General features: G+C 36.2%; 1 protein-coding gene across 2 annotated transcripts in view; it reads right to left on the bottom strand.

Annotated features, from left to right (window-relative positions):
• Positions 1-15,553, bottom strand: part of LOC107599456 (transcriptional repressor p66-alpha-like) — a 37,911-nt gene extending 22,358 nt beyond the window's left edge. The window contains exon 1 of one of the 2 annotated variants that reach the window (XM_016291047.1): positions 15,121-15,553. In XM_016291047.1, the coding sequence (XP_016146533.1) occupies positions 15,121-15,463 (343 nt within the window). In that variant the 5' untranslated portion in view covers positions 15,464-15,553. Of the gene's footprint in view, positions 1-13,731; positions 13,898-15,120 lie in introns of those variants that run through there. The other variant, XM_016291049.1, reaches the window with a different exon arrangement.
• Positions 15,554-19,301: the final 3,748 nt, after the last annotated feature.

The raw sequence follows: 19,301 nt of genomic DNA, 5'->3' as shown, positions 1-19,301 counted from the left end.
GGGGGGGGGGGGGGGGAACACTATGGAAGTCAATGGCTTAGCTTTTGAATCAAATCCCTGTCATCTGAACGACTCACACTCCTTTCAATCACATCTGTTATCTAAATCTAAATAGCCGGCTTAACCATTCTAATGTTTACATCAGTTTTGTTTTTTTTTGGTGGGGTCACATATATAATTGTCAATGTAAACGAACACTGACTGACCAGGGCTTCGAAAGTAGGTCACCAAACCTGACCATGTATACTGACAGTTAGAAACGCAGTCAGCCATTGCACAATCACATGTCCAACAGCCAGAAAATCATTAGCTTGAAGGAGTCTTTGCTGTACTTAAATGCCAATGAACAATGTAACAGTAAACATATGACAGGAAACAGTCTTTTAAATGTATACTCTGTTTCACAAATCATCTTCAACTAAGAAACGTTGCATCACCACTTAATGCCATACTGAGAATAGGACTGCCATGTTTTTACACCGAGTGACCAGTTTAGTCATACACAAGCCACTTGTTCTGGTTAGGAAATGGATGCTTGTCGCTAAAGCTGAGGACACGTGGCATGCAAAGCCTCATGGGAAGCATATGGCATCAGATCTGTGCACCACTCATGCCTCAACAACAGGTTTTGATATCATGAATCCAAACCCTTTTTAAAAGAATCAAAGGTTGCTAACCAACTAATTTTCACACTTTCATATCAATTTCGAAGCTTCAAATGGTCCAGTGTGATGCAAAACAAGAAGATTAATATTTTAATAACAACAAGCATATTGCAAAGGATTATTTAAACATCAGAGTTTGGGTTGTGCTAATCAGATTGAGTTTGTGATGTCATTTAAACCACATGCCATATAAAGGTCACGCATTTGTTTGTTTACTAACGATTCAAATAGTCAAATCTCGGTGACGTCTGCATGCGATAACATTGTGCTAACAGCATGATGACGGTGTATTGGATTGTCTCAGCTGTGTGAAAAACATGTCTGCTCATGCCACGCCGTGGAGAGCTGGGAGTGCGGTGACTATCCTCACGGGGCTTGCTGAAGAAGAGTCGTCTGATGTAATGACCGCCCTTAGGGCGCAGACCGAGCAAGACAATAGGAGGCATCGCTAGCGCTATACAACAACACCGCATGGTGGCAATACAACCCAAACTGGATCGGTACGTTCAGCTGCTCAACAATAAGAACGACCTGCTGGCCCGGGACAGACGGAATGGTCACTTGACCGATTGCAAACTTGAACATTTAATTTTCAAGTTCTGCTTGTAGACTTTTTAAACTTGTCCGGTAGGTCAAATTATTTAGCAGATCGACAAATGAGATTTAGTTGAAATGGCAAGAATGAATTGTAATAGCATCAACAAGAATGAGCATTTTTAACCAAACAGTAATGTTTTGCCAATGTATGCCATTAATTTCCAGAAAAACGGTTTATAAATTTATGGCTTGAAGTTTATATAATTTTGAGCTATTACTGGACATTTTCTTTGTACAGGAATATATAATGTGAAAATGAATAATAAAGTAAAAAAAAATCTACATTTAAAATGGGATTGTTTTCTGTTTTCACAAATGTAAATATAATGTATATAATATAACAAGTATTAAATATAAAAATGTATGTTAAAATAATAAATGTAAAAAATTAAACAAACAAAATATATTTTTATTTAAATTAAATTTTAGTGTTGGGGGGGGGGGGGCAGTGAAAATGTTGCCAAAACAACTGAGCAAGAAAAAACCTTATTGAATCCTTTAAAGTGTCAACAAATCCTTATCAAATTACTTTGAATTGAATATCAAATTGAATTGAATAAGTGTTTATGGCTTAGCAAATAAAATAAATATATAAATAAATAAAATCTATTTGATGTCAACCCTTAACATTATCTGAAGACAATGCAACTGGTGCTTTTCCTTGTCAAAATCCCTGCCACAATTCTAGAGTGGCTGCAACGTACTGCAAAGTGGTTACTAGGTGGTTACTTACAGGCCCAATAGGGCTGGGTATCGATTCAGATATCCCGATTCAATTCGTTTTCGATTCACAAGCTCTCGATTCGATTCTCGATTTTTTTTTATTACATTCAGTGAATATAGTTTTAATACACATGCTATTGATATTTCTAAAAAATTAACAGTAAACATCAGTTTACAAATAGTGAACTAATAAAAAGAGATTAAGAACCACATGCCTGTATTTTAAACCTATTCTTTTTTTTTGTATAGAGTCCTTTTTAAACAATAGTAGGGCCCTATAAAATGTTCTTAATTTTTCTGGTAATCAGATGAAGGCATAAAACATTTAATTTATAATGAAAATTAAACCCTTTTATTTTTTTTGGCAAACAAAGTGCAGCACAACAGAGGTTTACTGTTAAAATTAAAAATAAAACATGCGATTATTACTTAAAAAATAAAGATTTATTAATATTTATTAGCAGTAGTAGCATTGAGTCTTCAGACTGCTAAATAGTAATATATTCTGACAGTAGAACATTAAACTAAACTTTTATTTTGACGGCTTGCCGTGAAGAACTTGCAGCTGCTGTGTATGTGATATAACGGTAGTTTTCTCAAATGAAACGGTAAAATGCTAATGAAGTGACTCTCAGAGCAGCTGGAGATGACATTCGTGTTTATATCGTCATATAGTGAGATGGCAGAAGCTGAAAACACCGCGAGCGTCATCCGCGCTTTAGTATGTGTAAACAAAACAGTGCGCCGCGCCATCCGCCATTCATTCATTGTGGAAATCATGGCGCCTTATGCGTGATATCTTCCACAGATTTATAGTATTACTATAGCATTTCACCTGAGTATTGCGAATCATGCGTATGGCCATGATAAGCGCTGAATGAATGACAGGATTTCTGTTGTAACATCGCGCAAGGTAAATAAGGGTGACATCTAGTGATGAAGACTAATGATAAGATTCATGTTAATCAGATCTTGTTTTAAATGTGCTGAAATAAATCCCGGAAAAGATCGATTCGCGGCTTTTGAGAATCGATATCGAATCGATGTCATTTAAAAAAAACGATTAATGGAAAAATCTATTTTTTTTGCCCAGCCCTAAGGCCCAAGTAAAAAACGAACCCACGTATCTATGATTTTCTGCTGGATGAGTTATAATTCAAAAGTTTAACACTTTGTGGTAAGGGTTTTGAAAAACCCTTAACTCCAAGTATGAGTAATATCAATAGCTCAAGTTAGCAAAAAACTATTATTATTTGGCACAAGCCACCTTAAACAGAGATGAGAATCAAGACAGGTCAAACTACACTGGATTATTGTCTAAGTGTTTCCTGAGAAGGACAGTAGAGTTGTTTTACTGAACTTGTCCAGTTCAGAAGGACTTCCTGATGGCATCACCAACACATTTCTGAAAACAATCAGATGATAAGCACTGAAAAACAAAGTTCCAGGTATGTTTGCAGAGTCTAACGTGCTACAGATGTTCCTCTGGATCTCTCACAACTAGCACGTCTTGTCATCCAACAATGACGAAGTGGCTGCCAAGAGGGTTGAATCAAAGGTGCCCCTGCCGGCTCCAGTCCTGCATATCAAGGGTTAAGCCCTGCCATTTTAACACCACAGACAGATCAGGCCACAAGGGTGTTACCTAACAAAATGGACGTCGTTAACCCTGTATCTGCCAGAAGATCCACCTGGTGTGGCCCCTAGCAACAGGACAACACAGAAAGTACAGCCGATTGCTTTTCACATGGGCACAAAGAATAACTTGTGCTGTAAGAACAGTCGCGATCAGCCACCCCCTCTCCACACACACACACAAACACACAAGCATGCACGCACATCTACCCATCCCCCACTGTGATCTCAAACAGACTAGAGTGCAAATGTACACTGACGCACACACTTATACTACACTGGCCTTCAGATTAGTTAATATAGTGAAATAGGTAGATAGGAATAACCAGAACTGGGGCAGCACCAAATTGTGTTTAATTTACAGTAATTACTAGGGAAGGTCACCACATGACCTGATTAGTGAGGTCAACTTGTTTTTTTTGCTTCGATATTTTTAGCACATTTGAATTAGCATGCTAAAACCATTTCATAAAAAAAGTCACGTTTGAGGTCTCATCTCTTTTGAAGCATGATTGCTATAGTCATTCAAACTGACGTATTTTGAACATACTGGCACAAGATGGTGTCAAGTTTAAAAAAAAAAAAAATGCACAGAATGTTAATTTTATAACAATTTTAGAACGGCCAAAACGCATAAAACGTTTTCTGTTTTTAATTGAAAATGGTGTTATGTAAACTAGGGTGTGCACAAATAGTCAAAGGCTGTGTGTGCACTTGGCATTAAAATGCGACCTGTATCCGGATGTTGTCCACATACACATTGAAAAGACAAGTGTGAACACGCTTCTGATCGGAATGTTATCCGATCAGCGTGTCCTGGTTCAGAGGTAGTCGAGGACGCATTGTGATCGGATCTCAGTGTAATGTAAATGCAATCCAGCCATCGTGTCTGCATTCGCAGGTCGACGTCACACAAAACCCCGACCCCCCTCTCTCCCGAACTGTCAGAAGGATACAGAACAAGAGCAACAACAGAACCTGAATTCACACATATCTGAATTATCACGCACCTGCAGTTGTCACAGTGCACCGCAACAGCTAAGGTCAACCTACACTGGACGCGACAAAGCGACCGTTGCAAATCATTTGGACTTTGTGTCAAGTTCTTCATAAACAGAACGAGGCAACCATTTACTGTCTGGGATTTGTCGTGTCGCGCCACATCCAGTGTAGACAGCATCACATATTTTAATGGGTTCTATAGTATTTTATCGCGTCGCACCCTGCCGCTCGCGTCCAGTGTAGACACGGTGTAAAACTTATTTAAATATTGCACGGGAAAGAGAGATCCAATTGGTTATCCAGACAGAAAAGTTACTTGATGTTGCCAAGTGTAAACGAGCCGTGTCCTGATTGACTAATGATCTGATCTGCTTGATCAGATCACGGTGATTGCATGTTAATGCCAAGTGTAAACACAGTCTAATATTTGATATGTAGCTATTATTCAAAAAATAAAAACACTAATCAAATTTTACTGTTTTGATTTGCTGACCACAAATGCAGGGAATCCATTATTAATCCTAAACACGCAAACTAAAAGTCAGTTATAACTAAGTGCACTGGGCGGCGCTCTGGAGCGTGTTAACAAGTTGATTGTATTTGATTACAGAATGTCATCGTTTGGAATTACTTCGATCAAAATGATCTTACAAAATGAAATTACTTTTGATCAAATGAATTAGTTATCATAATATCACCACCACAATAAGAATTCTCATGAAATCCAAACAGCAGTCGACTGAGGAAAGACAGCTGTCCATCACTGCATTCACGACTGCAGGTTAGCGCAGCTGTACCCCGAGTGAGCCGAGAGCTTATCTGATAGAGAAATGATCTTGAGACATATGCTTCCTTTAATACTGAGTTCACACTGCACGATTTTAGCCCGATCAGCTCACAGACTATTTGCGGGCTATATATATATATATTTTTAAATAATTGCAGTCTTGCTCGCGAGAACTCCGGTCTGACGCACGCGGGTTCTCGCATTATTTCCTTATCACAACTCGCGTGAGTTTTGTTGTGAAACGTAGTTTGCGGACCAGACAGAGCTGTTGGCGATTCTTCCCATTGTGAAGTCATGCAATGTGAAACCCCGTCGCCGATCCATCATGCAATGTGAACACAGCAGCAACTGAATGCTACCCCAGATAGTCACGCGGTGTGAAAACAACGGCGATCCGACGAGTTTGAAAATCGTGCAGTGTGAACTCGGCATAAGTTTCCTTTCCTTTAAGAGCCAACTTTCATCTGGGCATGTGGATATTTGTTGTTTTTCCGTTTAATACACGAGTCTCACAATTTGAGTTGAGTTACTGAAATAAATTAACTTTTCCACGACATTCTAATTTATTGAGATGCACCTGTATATATAGATTTTTTATTTATTTATTTTTTTTACAGAAGTTTTCAACTAAAAGATAACCTTTTGATATGACGTAACATTGTTGTAGAACATGTATCACTGCCCTGCCCGATGGGCTATCTTGAATAGTCAATATAAAATCCCTTCCTTGATTCGAATTGTTCACTCGCTTGTAGGTGTGAAACGGATCATAGTTTATCATTTACACGTGTTTCTAAGTCTTATCAATTTAAACATTCAGGCGTTTTAAACCATTCATGCGCATGAAGAATTCAGTTTGGTGCTCGCGCGCACATACAGAGCGGCATTTCAGGCAGAGCACGAACACAGAATTGATTCCTCTTTCGCTTGAACGGACACATACATTATTATCTCAAAATAACTATCTCAGCAAGTATTTTCATGTAAATGAATGTAAACAGTGGAGAGAAAAAAATAAATAAATAAAAATCGCACCTGCATCATTATATTGGATCCGTGCATTCGGTCTTAAAGGGGCAGCAGCCTAAACACCTGTTGTTTAAGCGCCACCTGCTGTCAGAGAGTGACATTTACGTCTCATTCAACCCGTCTGCTCACAAAGTAATGGGCAGCCTTTTGGTCTGAGAAATAACAAAAGGACACCTTTTTTTAAATCGGTCTTAAATTTGTTAAAGAAATTGTATTGTGAAATCAGTATCGTGAATCATACCATCGTGAGTTGAGTTTTGCTGTGGTATCGAAGTAGTAAATTGTTCTTTAAATAATAAGTGTTACTTAAATAATAAAGAACCATATTTTTTTTGCTCATCTGAAAAATGATCCGACTCAAAATGTGATATGATAATGTAATATAATCCGAACAATGAGATTTGTGATTCGTTGCACCCCTACTCTCTTGACTTGTTATTTGAAGAAAAAATACAATATCCTTTATTCGGGCTAGTTAAATTCATTTTTGGGCAACCAAAATCTGAAGAATGCCTGCCTGAAGGGCTACTAGGGATTTTGAAATTTTGCAAGCCCTGCTAATGTAAATGCCCCCTTAATTAGCATGCTAAAAGTAAATCCCTCTTGCAAAAGTTGCATTTTTAAAGTCAGCATGAACTGGAAGTTGCTACTTTACTTCAGTATTGTGACATACTTCCAACTGAAATTGAATATTAAATAGAGGACAGGGTTTTATTTTAGGGAGCCTCTTCTCCCTCTCTCAGTAAACTAACGGTTGGATGTCAAACTGACATCATCAGAGAGGGAATGCCATTCCAGAGCGGAAGTACATTTTCATGTTTGATTAAAGATTATCAAGACAAAATTTTTTCAGTGGATTAACTTGCACAGATTAATTGTTCAACGCGAGAATATGAATGTGCGCTAACAAAGTAAATATTTTTCATTTTGATTTCATGCAGACTAATGTTGTCAAAAGACCCGGTACTTCGGTACCAAGTCGGTACTAAAAAAATGAAAACGTTACGGTACCAGGTTTTTTTAAGTACCGGTGGTACAGAGTACCCGGTCAACCTGGTTCTTGATGCACTATCCGAAAGGTGTGCAGATGTGCTCTCTTCATAAAAGCACTGAGACGTGGCAACCTCAAAATGAGGAAACACATCAAACTAACAAAAAACTTTAAAGACAGACACCCGGATCAAATGAAAGAGTTCAAGCAGGTAAGTTAATTTCATCCCATACATTAATTTATTTGTGGCTTCCCGCCACAATATCAAAACTCATGGCCACAAATAGATTTTCCAAAAGGCTTTGACTTTGTTGAATAAACATGAGCACTGCCCGTGTCAAAGTCGAAACCTGGTGCGGGTGTTTTTATATCACTGTATTTCTGAAGGAAACCGACTGTCTTCAGAAAAATATGGATATCATTTTCATTTCATCTTGCCTGTAACGCCTGAGCAGCGTTTGTGAGTGCAGCGCTTATTTGATTACAGCCGTTACTGGGGAAACCTCTATCTCTCCTGCTCTACAAGCGCCTCCTGCTGGCAGAGAATGAATTTGCATATATATGCCGCCACAAATAGAGTGCAAGTCTGTGGGAAACTCCGCTTCTGTTATGAATATTATTCAATATTTTTATTAAAATGTTGGATTGAAATTAACATAGCAGTTATTAGAGTAGTTAATCGTTAGCATAAGTGTGGCTAACGCTAATATAATGAGCAATAGAATTACGTTTCTTTATTAACTATTTAATGCTCCTATAACTTGTATTATGGTAAAATAAAAACAGGAGGACATGATGATATTTGCTATTTTTTCACACCAGAGGCTTTTAAATGAATTGTGAATCTAAAACATGAGAACGTACAAATGGTTAACATTGTTTGTGTCATAGTTGTTATTCTTGGCTTAACTCTAGAAGGTTTTAAAAGCCCTTAAAAATTAAGTATGTACACTGTTTGGATTAAATGAAAGTAGAGTCAAATTATTTAATTGGCATGTTTTTGTGTTTTGCTTTGGTACCGAAATTGGTACCGAGAACCGTGGATTTTCACTGGTATTGGTACCGAATACTGAAATTTTGGTACCGTGACAACACTAATGCAGACATTAAAAAACATGTGCGGTTGGGATAGGGCGAATGCAAATCAGCCTAATTATATTGTGTGGTTTAATTAGCTTGTTAAAACACAGTAAAATTTTCTTGGAAAATTGTAAAGATCACATGCCTAACCATTTAACTACACAATAAGATTCATTGAAACAATCTTAGGTATATAGTATTCGATCGATACTAATCCAGTATGTATGAACAGATCCATACAGGCAGTTCACCTTCATAATCCCGTTCTCAAACTTAACTAATCGGCTGAGGACTTAATTTAGATTGAAGCATTTATTTTGAATGGCAGCCAGATTCTGCAGCTAATCTCTCTGGTCTGTCGGGCTGAGAGCCAGATCTACAAGAACTACTGATGGGGGAAACGGCCTGGTTCTGCACGGCATTTTAATCAAATACTGAAGCGTATTGTGATTCACGGATTAACTGTTAAGTTTAACCATCATAGAGTTAAAGTTTATCATTTGCACATGTTTTGTCTTGCCAGTTTACACATTCAAGCACTTTTAACTCGCACGCTGTTTTCTGTGCGCTCAGCCGCTGCCGCACACACCCGAAGCGCGCACACGCAATGAGCGAGACATCGCGTGAACAGCGAATTAATTCCTCTTTCACATACACACAAAGTTATGCTAAAATACCCATTTTGGCAAGTATTCTAGTAAACACAGTCGGTTATGTCTTAAGTGAACTTAAACAGCTGAGAAAAAAAAAACGGATGCGTGTCAGTATTAGGTTCGTGCATTTGGTCTTAAAGAGACAGCATCCAATAAATACCTATTTCTGTCTGCTAATCAAATAACACCACAACTCTAACAAAGATTAATCTGTATTTAACTTGTGCAGTGAGCACTATTGTGTTATTTTACACTTAATTACTACATTTCTGCACCTGAATGCTACTGTTACTGACTTGATTTGTAACTGTGTTTTGTTGTATTCACCTATGCTTGCAATTTGTGTAATCGTTTTATTACTAACTTTATTAGCTAAGCTAGTAGTTTTTGGTATAGAAGTACTTAAAGTAAGCTTTCACTAGCCTCATTTTTTATCTTTTTGCTGATCCGAAAAATGATCGGATCCGTGAGTTTTGTGATCTTATGCACCACTATCTAGGACCACAATATCGTTAGAGACATCTCTTCTATACTGGGGCAAAACGCACATATAGGAAAAACAAATAAGCCCCAATGTGTCCGAGGTGTGCGAGGGCCCATAAGTCTTCGCTCCTGGGTGAATACCTTAACGGTGTATTCATGTCACTACGGCACACAGAGAGTTCCAGAGTTGCCGCGTCAGCAAAGTCTAGCTTTGACACACAGCGGAAAATACTGCTGGAGAAACTCTAGAAAAGCACAGAATTAGCTTCTTGATTCATCACAAGCCCCCTTCCTACACAACTCAATGCATTGGTGAAAAATGACATGTCTGAAGTATAAATATCCAGTTTATTACTCAAGATAACTTAGTTTTCCTCCTATCATGATTACAAATGGAACTTCAAGAACTTAAATTGACCACCTTATTTTATAGTCACAGAGGATTTACTAGTATCACAGGTACTACTAATTAACTTGACAATAGTAAAACTAAATGGAATCTAGATAAATCAAAGTTCTTCAAATTTAAACTTATACACAGTGGAAATAAAACAAAACACCAAACAACAAAAAAAATATGAACTAATATTAAATATTAAAGGGATAGTTCATCCAAAATTAGACATGTTTTTTTTCTTCTCCATACTATGGAAGTAAACGGCTACGTCAACTCTTTGGTTACCAACATTCTTCAAAATATCTTATTTTGTTTTCAACAGAAGAAAGAAACTCATACAGGTTTGGAACAACATGAGGGTGAGTAAATGATGAAAGAATTTTCATTTTTGGATGAACTATCCCTTTAAGTCTACAAAATTAAGGGTGTTGCAAAATTTGTTAGAAATTGATTTTTACACAACTTTTTGGGCTATTTTTTTAAGGTAATTTAATTTCTACATGACCAAACTGCTGTCATTGGTCAGTCAAACAGGCAGTCCTGCCCCGAACTCTAAATTAAGCTACACGTTCTCGTCTCTACATTTTAAATTGGGATACTAGAAATTATTTTATCTTGAAAAAAATTACACCACCTTGACTTATGACAATATATTGTATATTATATTAAAAAATAATATAACATACAAGGTAAAATACAGATTTTTAGCAAATACATTGTTAGAAATTCAACAAAATTAAGCTTTGATACTGAGCTTCAGAAAATTACGATTATAAATTATTCCCAATAATAAGTAATGATCTAGTATTTAAAAAATGCCTAACAACATTAAGCCAATAACAATATAACCCAAAAATATTTTAAATATCCAAATTATCCCATTTCAAAACTTTCATTTCTAACTTCATCTATTTACTATTTCATCCGTATTTAGGTTTTTACGCAACCAGTAAAACCACTGACCAATCAATATTTTATTATCTGGCTGGATACCCCTACACAAAACCACACCTTACTGATAATGACAGTCAGCTGAATACTGATAATAAAGTCAGCTGAAAGTGAAACGCTCAAACCCGAATACAATGGCATGTACTTTTGGTCTACAGTCAAAACAGAAGCGTCTTTAAAATAAAAACACCACCTGACACTGTGCCCTTCATTTTACACATCTATATGTCTCCAGCATTCTTCCTGTGACTTTCCTAATCTGACGTTATCAGGAAGTTGAGATCGAATAGTAAAAAGATTTCGCAAGACTGCAGTGGCCATGTGTCAGTCTCCAACCCTTCCGGTTCACCACCGGCCACCATCTCAGATACAGCAGCTCTGGTGTGTTTCTCAAGTGCAGATGAACAGATCTCTACATGAACAGATGACTATATATAACATCCGTCCCTCATTCCACATTTTTTAATACAAAACTATTATTGTTAAACAAATCTCTCATGGAGAACACAGCTGGACTTCAGGCTTGTCCTTGGCATGGCATGAGATTCGGAGAGACATGCCCGTTACGACTCACTTAAGAGGTGCCAAGTGGCTTAGCTGGTTGCCTAACAGACTCAACATGGTACGCCAGGATTCGACACCACCCGGCACATACTGCCACGACATATTGGGATATTCTTGGTTGTAGGACCAAAATCCAAGCATTTGCAAGAGTTTTTTTGTTTTATGTACTATGATTATGCTTGGTGGTTTCTAGTGACACCAAGTTGGTCCCACCCAATTTATTTACAAAAAGCCACTCAAGTCATCCTTCAGACAAAACATCTTAAGCCACCACACCCATGCAGACCAACCTTGAACTACACCTCTGCTTCACCATAAGAAACGGCTCAAGTATTTCAGCAGGACTGTGATATCATGCATCATCAAAGCTGACAAACAGTGGAGGGTCAGTTACACTTTTACACTAAGTCCAAAGTCTCACAATTTAAACAACTTGCATTTAATAAGCAACACAGATGCTAAATTCATCTCAGGTCAGTTTGTGGACATTCAATGGGTTCAAACATAAGAGCAATATTAACCAGAACAGATTAAAAAACAATTACGTACCTACTTGGGTAATCAACACAAAGTACTTGTTACTCATGCAATTTGCCAATTACACACTACCGTTCAAAAAAATTGGTGTTGGAAAGATTTTTACTGGCACTTTTGATTAATTAAATGCATCTTTGCTACATAAAAGTATTAATTTCTTAAAAAAAAGAAGGAAAAAAAAAACTTAATGACCCCAAACTTTTGAATGTGTACATATTGTAATTCATGCCACTTAAGACATCACATTCAGATACTACATGGAATATCAACTGCAGGAAATTTAGCCTAAACTTTGAACTCGGCCCTTGGTCTCAACTTCTGAACTGACGACTTACATGTTACTAGTCACAAATATAACACAGAGAACCATACTTATTTAAATATTTTTAACTGTTACCAGGATCGAACCTATGACCACAATAAGCAGACTAACTCTTTATCTTTAACCCTTTTAGACACATTGAAATGTCTAATAACAGTGGTCACTGCAAGTGAAAGTTCAGACTGACTTGGTTACACATGAACACTTTTACATGGCTGGTGTAAATATCACATGACCAGTTTGCCCTCTCTGAAAAATCATGTCCGTGTCAAAGGTCCATAAACGGAAGAACGTAATGTATACATCTCATAATAGATACCACCACCATATTTGGTACATATAATATTTAAAGTGTCTATTACTAAAATATTACTTACACAGCTCCGTTGAATACAAATCATAAATTAAAACGCATGATGTAATCATACAAAACTGAAACCAGTGGGAAATCCAGAGACTCGCTTTAATGAAGTAACTGATTGATTCACATTATAATAGTGTACATTTCAATTTATTGTTACATGAAATGAAACAAAGTGAAAGTAAAAAAAATATTTTATGTCGCTTTATCGTTTTCAAATTTCTTGGGTCTTACTGACAATCTGAGCAATTTCAATTATGTAGTTTCCCACCAGTTACAATTGTGAAGAGGTATAAGACACTTTTCATAACTTATGATCTTAAAAAACTGAATTTTGCATCTTAGAGCTGTTCAATGGTTAAAATAAATGTGCCCACGTATTTAGGAGAATAGAAGACGAAATGGGTCAATTTAACTACCCGTATCCCTAAACCTGTTAACATTTCTCTGCATTACTCCAATACAACACCATGATCATAAAACACAATATCTGTCAGATTATCTAAAGATAAAATCCAACATTTCCTAACTTCTTGTGTTTAAAAAGGAGTTTGAGCTTAGTAAAGGCTCAGTGGCAACAAACCAATTCATAAATAAATAAAGCCAGGTGAGTTTAGTGCTGAGGAAGCAAAACTAGTTAGCTAACCCGGCTAACATCAGCTAATGCTGACTAACTCATCAACTCCAATTAGCAGGCGAGCTAAACGACTACTTTATTTACCCCAAACTGAAAACAATTGACAAGTTTCTCCTCTAAAGTTAATTATTATATCGCACTGTATCGGTATCGATACAGTTAGATGGAATCTGTCAAATTTATTAGATGAAGCGGATGTTTTAAGTTTGTAAATCCTGTGTTTAACTCAACAGTCCAGTTGCTAGCGAAGCTAATGTGAAGTCAAAACACTCTGAAAACCTCCAGTTATCACTCAATCTCTCTTTGTAGGAACTTACTAAGAAGATGAAACGCTTATTGGTCTTCCGAGGGCCCTCCACGCGTCTGGTTGTTGTTATTTACCCTAGTATTTTTGGTGCAAAACTATCCCGGGGATCCCCTCTCTCTCTCTGTCTGCCCTGCCCGCTGCCGCTCCGGTCGCTAAATAAAGATCCTCGCTGCCTACACATGGACCCGAGTCACCGAACCGCGCATGCGCACTGTGCACTGGCCCACATCAAGAGGAGACTTAACATGAGGAAGAGCATCCTCCTGACGTTTTAATTGGACAAATATTTACTATGGTAACCATAGTTTCAGACTAAATACAATAATTACTACAGTTAATGTTGCTACTGTCATTTAAAAGGCCTAACACAGTACATTTTTGTAAAGGCAATTGTGTCAATCTTATTTTTGGTTATTTATGGATAAAATGATCACAAAATGTTACTTTATTTAATATTAAATTAGAAAAAGTGTTAATTATTAATACAACTGTAAAAGCAAAGAGAATGATAATAATATAATGACTTAAAGAAATCACCAAAATGCTAAGGAGGACCAAATTACTCAATTAAATCATTAAGAAAATGCAGAAATATTTAAATAAATTGTTAAATATAAATTTAAATTGTTACTAAGCATACAAAATAATTAAATTGATCAACTGTGCAATAGTAAAATAGGAATCTGGATTTTAAGTGACTTACCTGATCAAATACGAAATTTAAAAAAAATGCACAATTTACATTCATTTAAAACAATTATAAATAAATAAATATATATATATTTCTCATGGATATTAATATTATCGTTTAAAATTACCCATTTCCATGGCAAGACACTCATTTTATATTTAGCATCTCTACCCACATTACCAAACTCAGGCGAAGCAAATCTGCTGCTACATTTTCAGTACAGTTGTGGCAAAAGTTTTAAAGTAATGTACAGTGATTATGAATCTAAAAAAAAAAAAAAAAAAAAAAATCTCTCTCCAACATAATCTTAGCCAATTTTACCTGACTTAATTCGATAAATCTTATTTATTTCGATTTCCAAACTGCGGGACAAACAGTTATATTCCATCAGGGAGCGCTTTATGGCTCACGAACATGTGTATACAAAATAGTATAATCTTTTAAATATATTCAATTTCAAGTTCCGACGTGAAAATGTAATCCTTCTGCACAAATATCAAGAAAATATTTTTGATATTTAATATATAAACCTTATCCTGTAATCACAAACGACTGTGATTGGTCCGTCCTGACGAGCGCTGAGAAAAGTAACAGAAACCACGTTGAACAGTCCTCTACGCAAAGCAGGCTTCAACTAAACTCGTTGCTCTTATAAACAATGTTTTATGCCGTATGTCATGTAGAAATGATTGAATTCCATAAACATACCGAGTCCGTCAGCTTCATGGAGTTGTTTTCGTCTGCCTTGATGAGGGCTGCTGTTGTGACCCAGGTAGAGCTCAGGATCCGGATGCAGCTCTGTGGGCTTTTTATCGACGAAATGAAACGAGCACACGTAAACTCGCTTCGGAGGAGTTTTTAATTTCAAAGCCGCAAGCCAAGCCTGTTTCCTCTCCTCTTTCGACGGGATACAGTGTAAGGCATACGGCGCTGGGCACGGACATTCACTCCTGATTTTGTGATGTTCTACACAGATGTTTTCTTGAAACCTCTTCAGTTTTTTCGAGTTGTTGTAGCAGCCCGATACAGCACATGTCGAACCGGAGCTCATGTTAAACTCGGACACCTCAAGTGCGTATGTCAAAATAGATTTTAGACAGACCGGAAGCAGAACACCGGCAAACGGAACTAGAGAGACGTCGTATTGTTTTCCAAACCAAACTTTATGCGTATTTTCAGTGGTCCAAACTTTATATTGATATTATATTACACTATATGATAGTTATTTAAAGGGTTAAAACGTATACATATATAAATAATGCTTTTGAAAACGTTTAGAAGACTTTTTATAAGATGTTTACTTAACTTTCATATCGTTCTTTCAGCTGTTTTTCATGTTGTTTCATAGTACGACAACATCCAAAAGGATTTTCCCCATTTTAATTCATTTATTTCCCCATGTTTTATCATGGAGTAAAACTATTATATAAGATTATATTGCATTGCCATATTTTAAAAAAAAATTTTTATCAGAATCCATCAAATAAAATTCTGCAGTCCATCTACCAGGTTTGAATAGCTTGTTTGGATATCTGGTGACATCTGTTGGTTGTTTTTAGGTATGATAGCTCATATTTTTATGTACAACCTGTATTTCCAGGCCAATAAATAGATATAATATGCATATATAATACATAAAGTTGCGTTCCAAGATATTTAAATTACATTTTAGAAAACAAGTATGTCTAATTCAATGAATAAATAGCAGTCCATACTATTTTCTACACTATATGGTTACTATACAAAATTAGGCCTGGCCTATGAAGATATAATTGTATAAACATATGCAATTTCATAAGTAACACAAGAGAGATGAGTTAAAATCTTCATTGCAGTTTTAAAGTGAATGGTAGAACACCATTAACCTGGAAATAGATGGCAGCAATGATCTTAAACTTCATCTTAATAAACTTAAACTTCAATTGAACAGTTCGGTTTTAATGGGATAGTGGTTATTAAAGGATGTCTAAATGCTTGGGTTACATATATTAATAAAATAAAAGTTTAACAACGAGGCTTTTAGTGCAAAACAAATAAGTCCATTAATAAACAATGAAGTAATAAATAATTCGATATATTTATTTTATAATAACAATGCATATTACTGTAATAGGCTATGAATCAAATAATACAATTTCTGTTCATAATTTTACTAATAATTAAAAACATAACATTTGGAAATATATGAAATACATTATGCCATTGGAAACAAGCAACATGCTGAATTATCACGATTCCCACATTAGTTATTTATAGAAGCACTAATTTGCTTTAATTGGTCGTAAATTGTCGAGGGGAAAAATCGAAGATATATATCAAAGATTTTATTCGGGAAGTTTTCTTAAAGAGATGGCGTGCTTCTACCCTTATTTTCACACCACAAGGGGGAAGCAAAGGTTAAGGTATCCTTACATTGATCAGCAAAGAGTCTGATTAATGATTGTAGTTGTAAAAATGCTCATCTAATTTGTAACCAAATCTTAGATCTTACATTATCACAGTTAAGTAGCCTAATAACCTTAATAACCGGGTTAGACGCCATATTGAATTTAACTCGGATGAAAGCGAGGCTGTGAGGGACAGACTTACAGTCCTTACTTTGACACGTAGGCTACTGTATAAAGGTACTAGATCATGTAACTTTCACAATTGACAACTTTTGTGAGTTTTTGTCGACTTAAAGTCTTTTTCAGAAAGACGTTTCTTCAGTTAAATAATCGTATGTTGTTAAACAACAGTACAATCCACTGAACGCACTGTCCCTAACATCCTCGTTTTAATTCCTGATCAAATTAAATATGGCACTACCATAGACTGTACCCTACGGTCAATTACTGAAATAAATGAACTTTTCCACGACATTCTAGTTTATTGAGATGCACCTGTAGTTCTCCAGCTGAAAGGAAACGTTAGTCAGTTTAGCCACTTCCACTAGGTGGCAGTATAATAAAGTAATTTAAAGGGTTGACAAACCCCTGATTTTATTCTGGCCTAAACTTGACCTTGACAGAACAATATACTTTATGTGCCCTTTAACTACAATACATTGCAAAAAATTCCAACGGCGTGTTTATATTTTATGTATTCGACAGTTTGTTGGAGAGTCAATGTAAGTTATTCTGAATAAAATCAAGATGGTTGATTTCAAGGCTTTCGACACAACATAAAAAAATAAATAAACAATATCAGTACATATATATTTATAAATATGAAATCAATATAAAATATTATCTAAATTTATATTTTTTAATAATATGATTATAATTTTTTATCAAAACAAAAAAACATCTGTTCTGCTAAAAAAAAATATGAATATTATTTTTATTAAAGCAAAATAAAAATCTCCAAAATCCCCCAAAATATCTGTTATCACTCTTTAACGTGAGACTGTGTGTTGAATCCTAAAGTCTATCTTGAATTATGCGTGCCCCTCAGTTGTGAGTGATAGAGTGATAGATAGTAGGACTTCTGTCTGTCCTGAACGTCCAGGCTGCTTGTTTTCTTGCCAAACCCGCTGTTTCCACAGAACAACTTACAGTAGGTTGCCATATAGGCCTAGGTACCAGCTACAGAGGGGTTAAATCTCATTTGCATGTATTTAAATAACGCGTGAATACGTTACAGAGGGCTTGAAGAAGGCAAATCTGAGAGACGTTTAGAAGTCACGCTCAGCTTCAGGCCAGTACAAAGAGACAAAACGGACAAAAAACACATTTTACGGCTTCCTGGTTAAAACAAACGCGGCACTGTGTGTTGTATGTGAGCGACGGCCCATTATGGCCGTTTTGGCAGCTTCACAAGCATCCGCTCACTAGAACATAAATTGTCGCCACATTAAAATGCCCCGCACGACATTATGGAAAGGCATGTATAGCCTTGTAAAAACAAATAAGGCAGGGGGGCAAATACGAAAAATTAAGAACATACACAAGACAAATGTAAATTTCAGAGCAAAAAAATCTCTTTTTACACGGCCCGCTAACCTGCATCTACCCCTGTTTTCGCCTTGTTTTGTTAATTTTATATGAAAGAGCATATTGCCACTTATCAGCGGGTGGTGCAGTAAAAGCGTTTAGGGTCAAAGCATTACAAACCCGTGATTGGGTCTTCCATTAGAAGAAGCGCGCGCCTGGGTTTCCTCTCAGCCAATCAGATGCGCTCACCGTACTATTGTTTCAAATGTTGGTGGTCTGCATTCTCTTAGACTCCCCCCTTTATGATTGGAAAATGAATAACACATAATTGAAGCCCTTTATAGAGTGACCCTTCTTCTAAAATCTGAAGATAACAGACGACGAGATTCCAGAAAAAAATGCTGTTTGATGCCATTTAATGTATTAACAAGAAACAGAAACAAATACATTCACAAATAGCCTGAACTGGTTAGATGAACGGAATCAAAGCGAAAGAAAAACAAGAATAGGGGTTTACTTATAAATCGCTTCTGCTAATAAAAATGTCCCCTGAACCTAAAATGTAATCATGCGATTTAAATATAAAAATATTCGATATTTTCAAGCTCGACTGCAAGCTTTCCGATTAAATTAAACACATAGCCTAAAGAAATCATTAGAAATCGTTATAATTTTATAAAACACAGTCGGTCCCGACTCCCGACTTCTGATTGGTCAATATTGGTATCATGTGAAACACTTGGCCACATCAGATCGCTCGTTTGTTGCATAGCAACCTTCTATTTTGTCAGGGACTATTTGTTGTAGCGGAATAATGGCATAATTTATTAATAATACAATTTTAATAAAAATAGTGTACTTCATATTTTATGAAAATACTTCATATTTTTATTATTAACGTGTTATTATTCAATTAAGACATCGGGCCTGCTGAATAGTGAATATATAGAGTAGTAAATAATGACTGGCTGTAGT

The sequence above is a fragment of the Sinocyclocheilus grahami genome, unplaced genomic scaffold, assembly GCF_001515645.1.
Source record: "Sinocyclocheilus grahami isolate Dianchi unplaced genomic scaffold, SAMN03320097.WGS_v1.1 scaffold267.1, whole genome shotgun sequence".
NCBI classification, from domain to species: Eukaryota; Metazoa; Chordata; class Actinopteri; order Cypriniformes; family Cyprinidae; genus Sinocyclocheilus; species Sinocyclocheilus grahami.
This window is presented reverse-complemented; position numbering and strand designations above follow the sequence as displayed.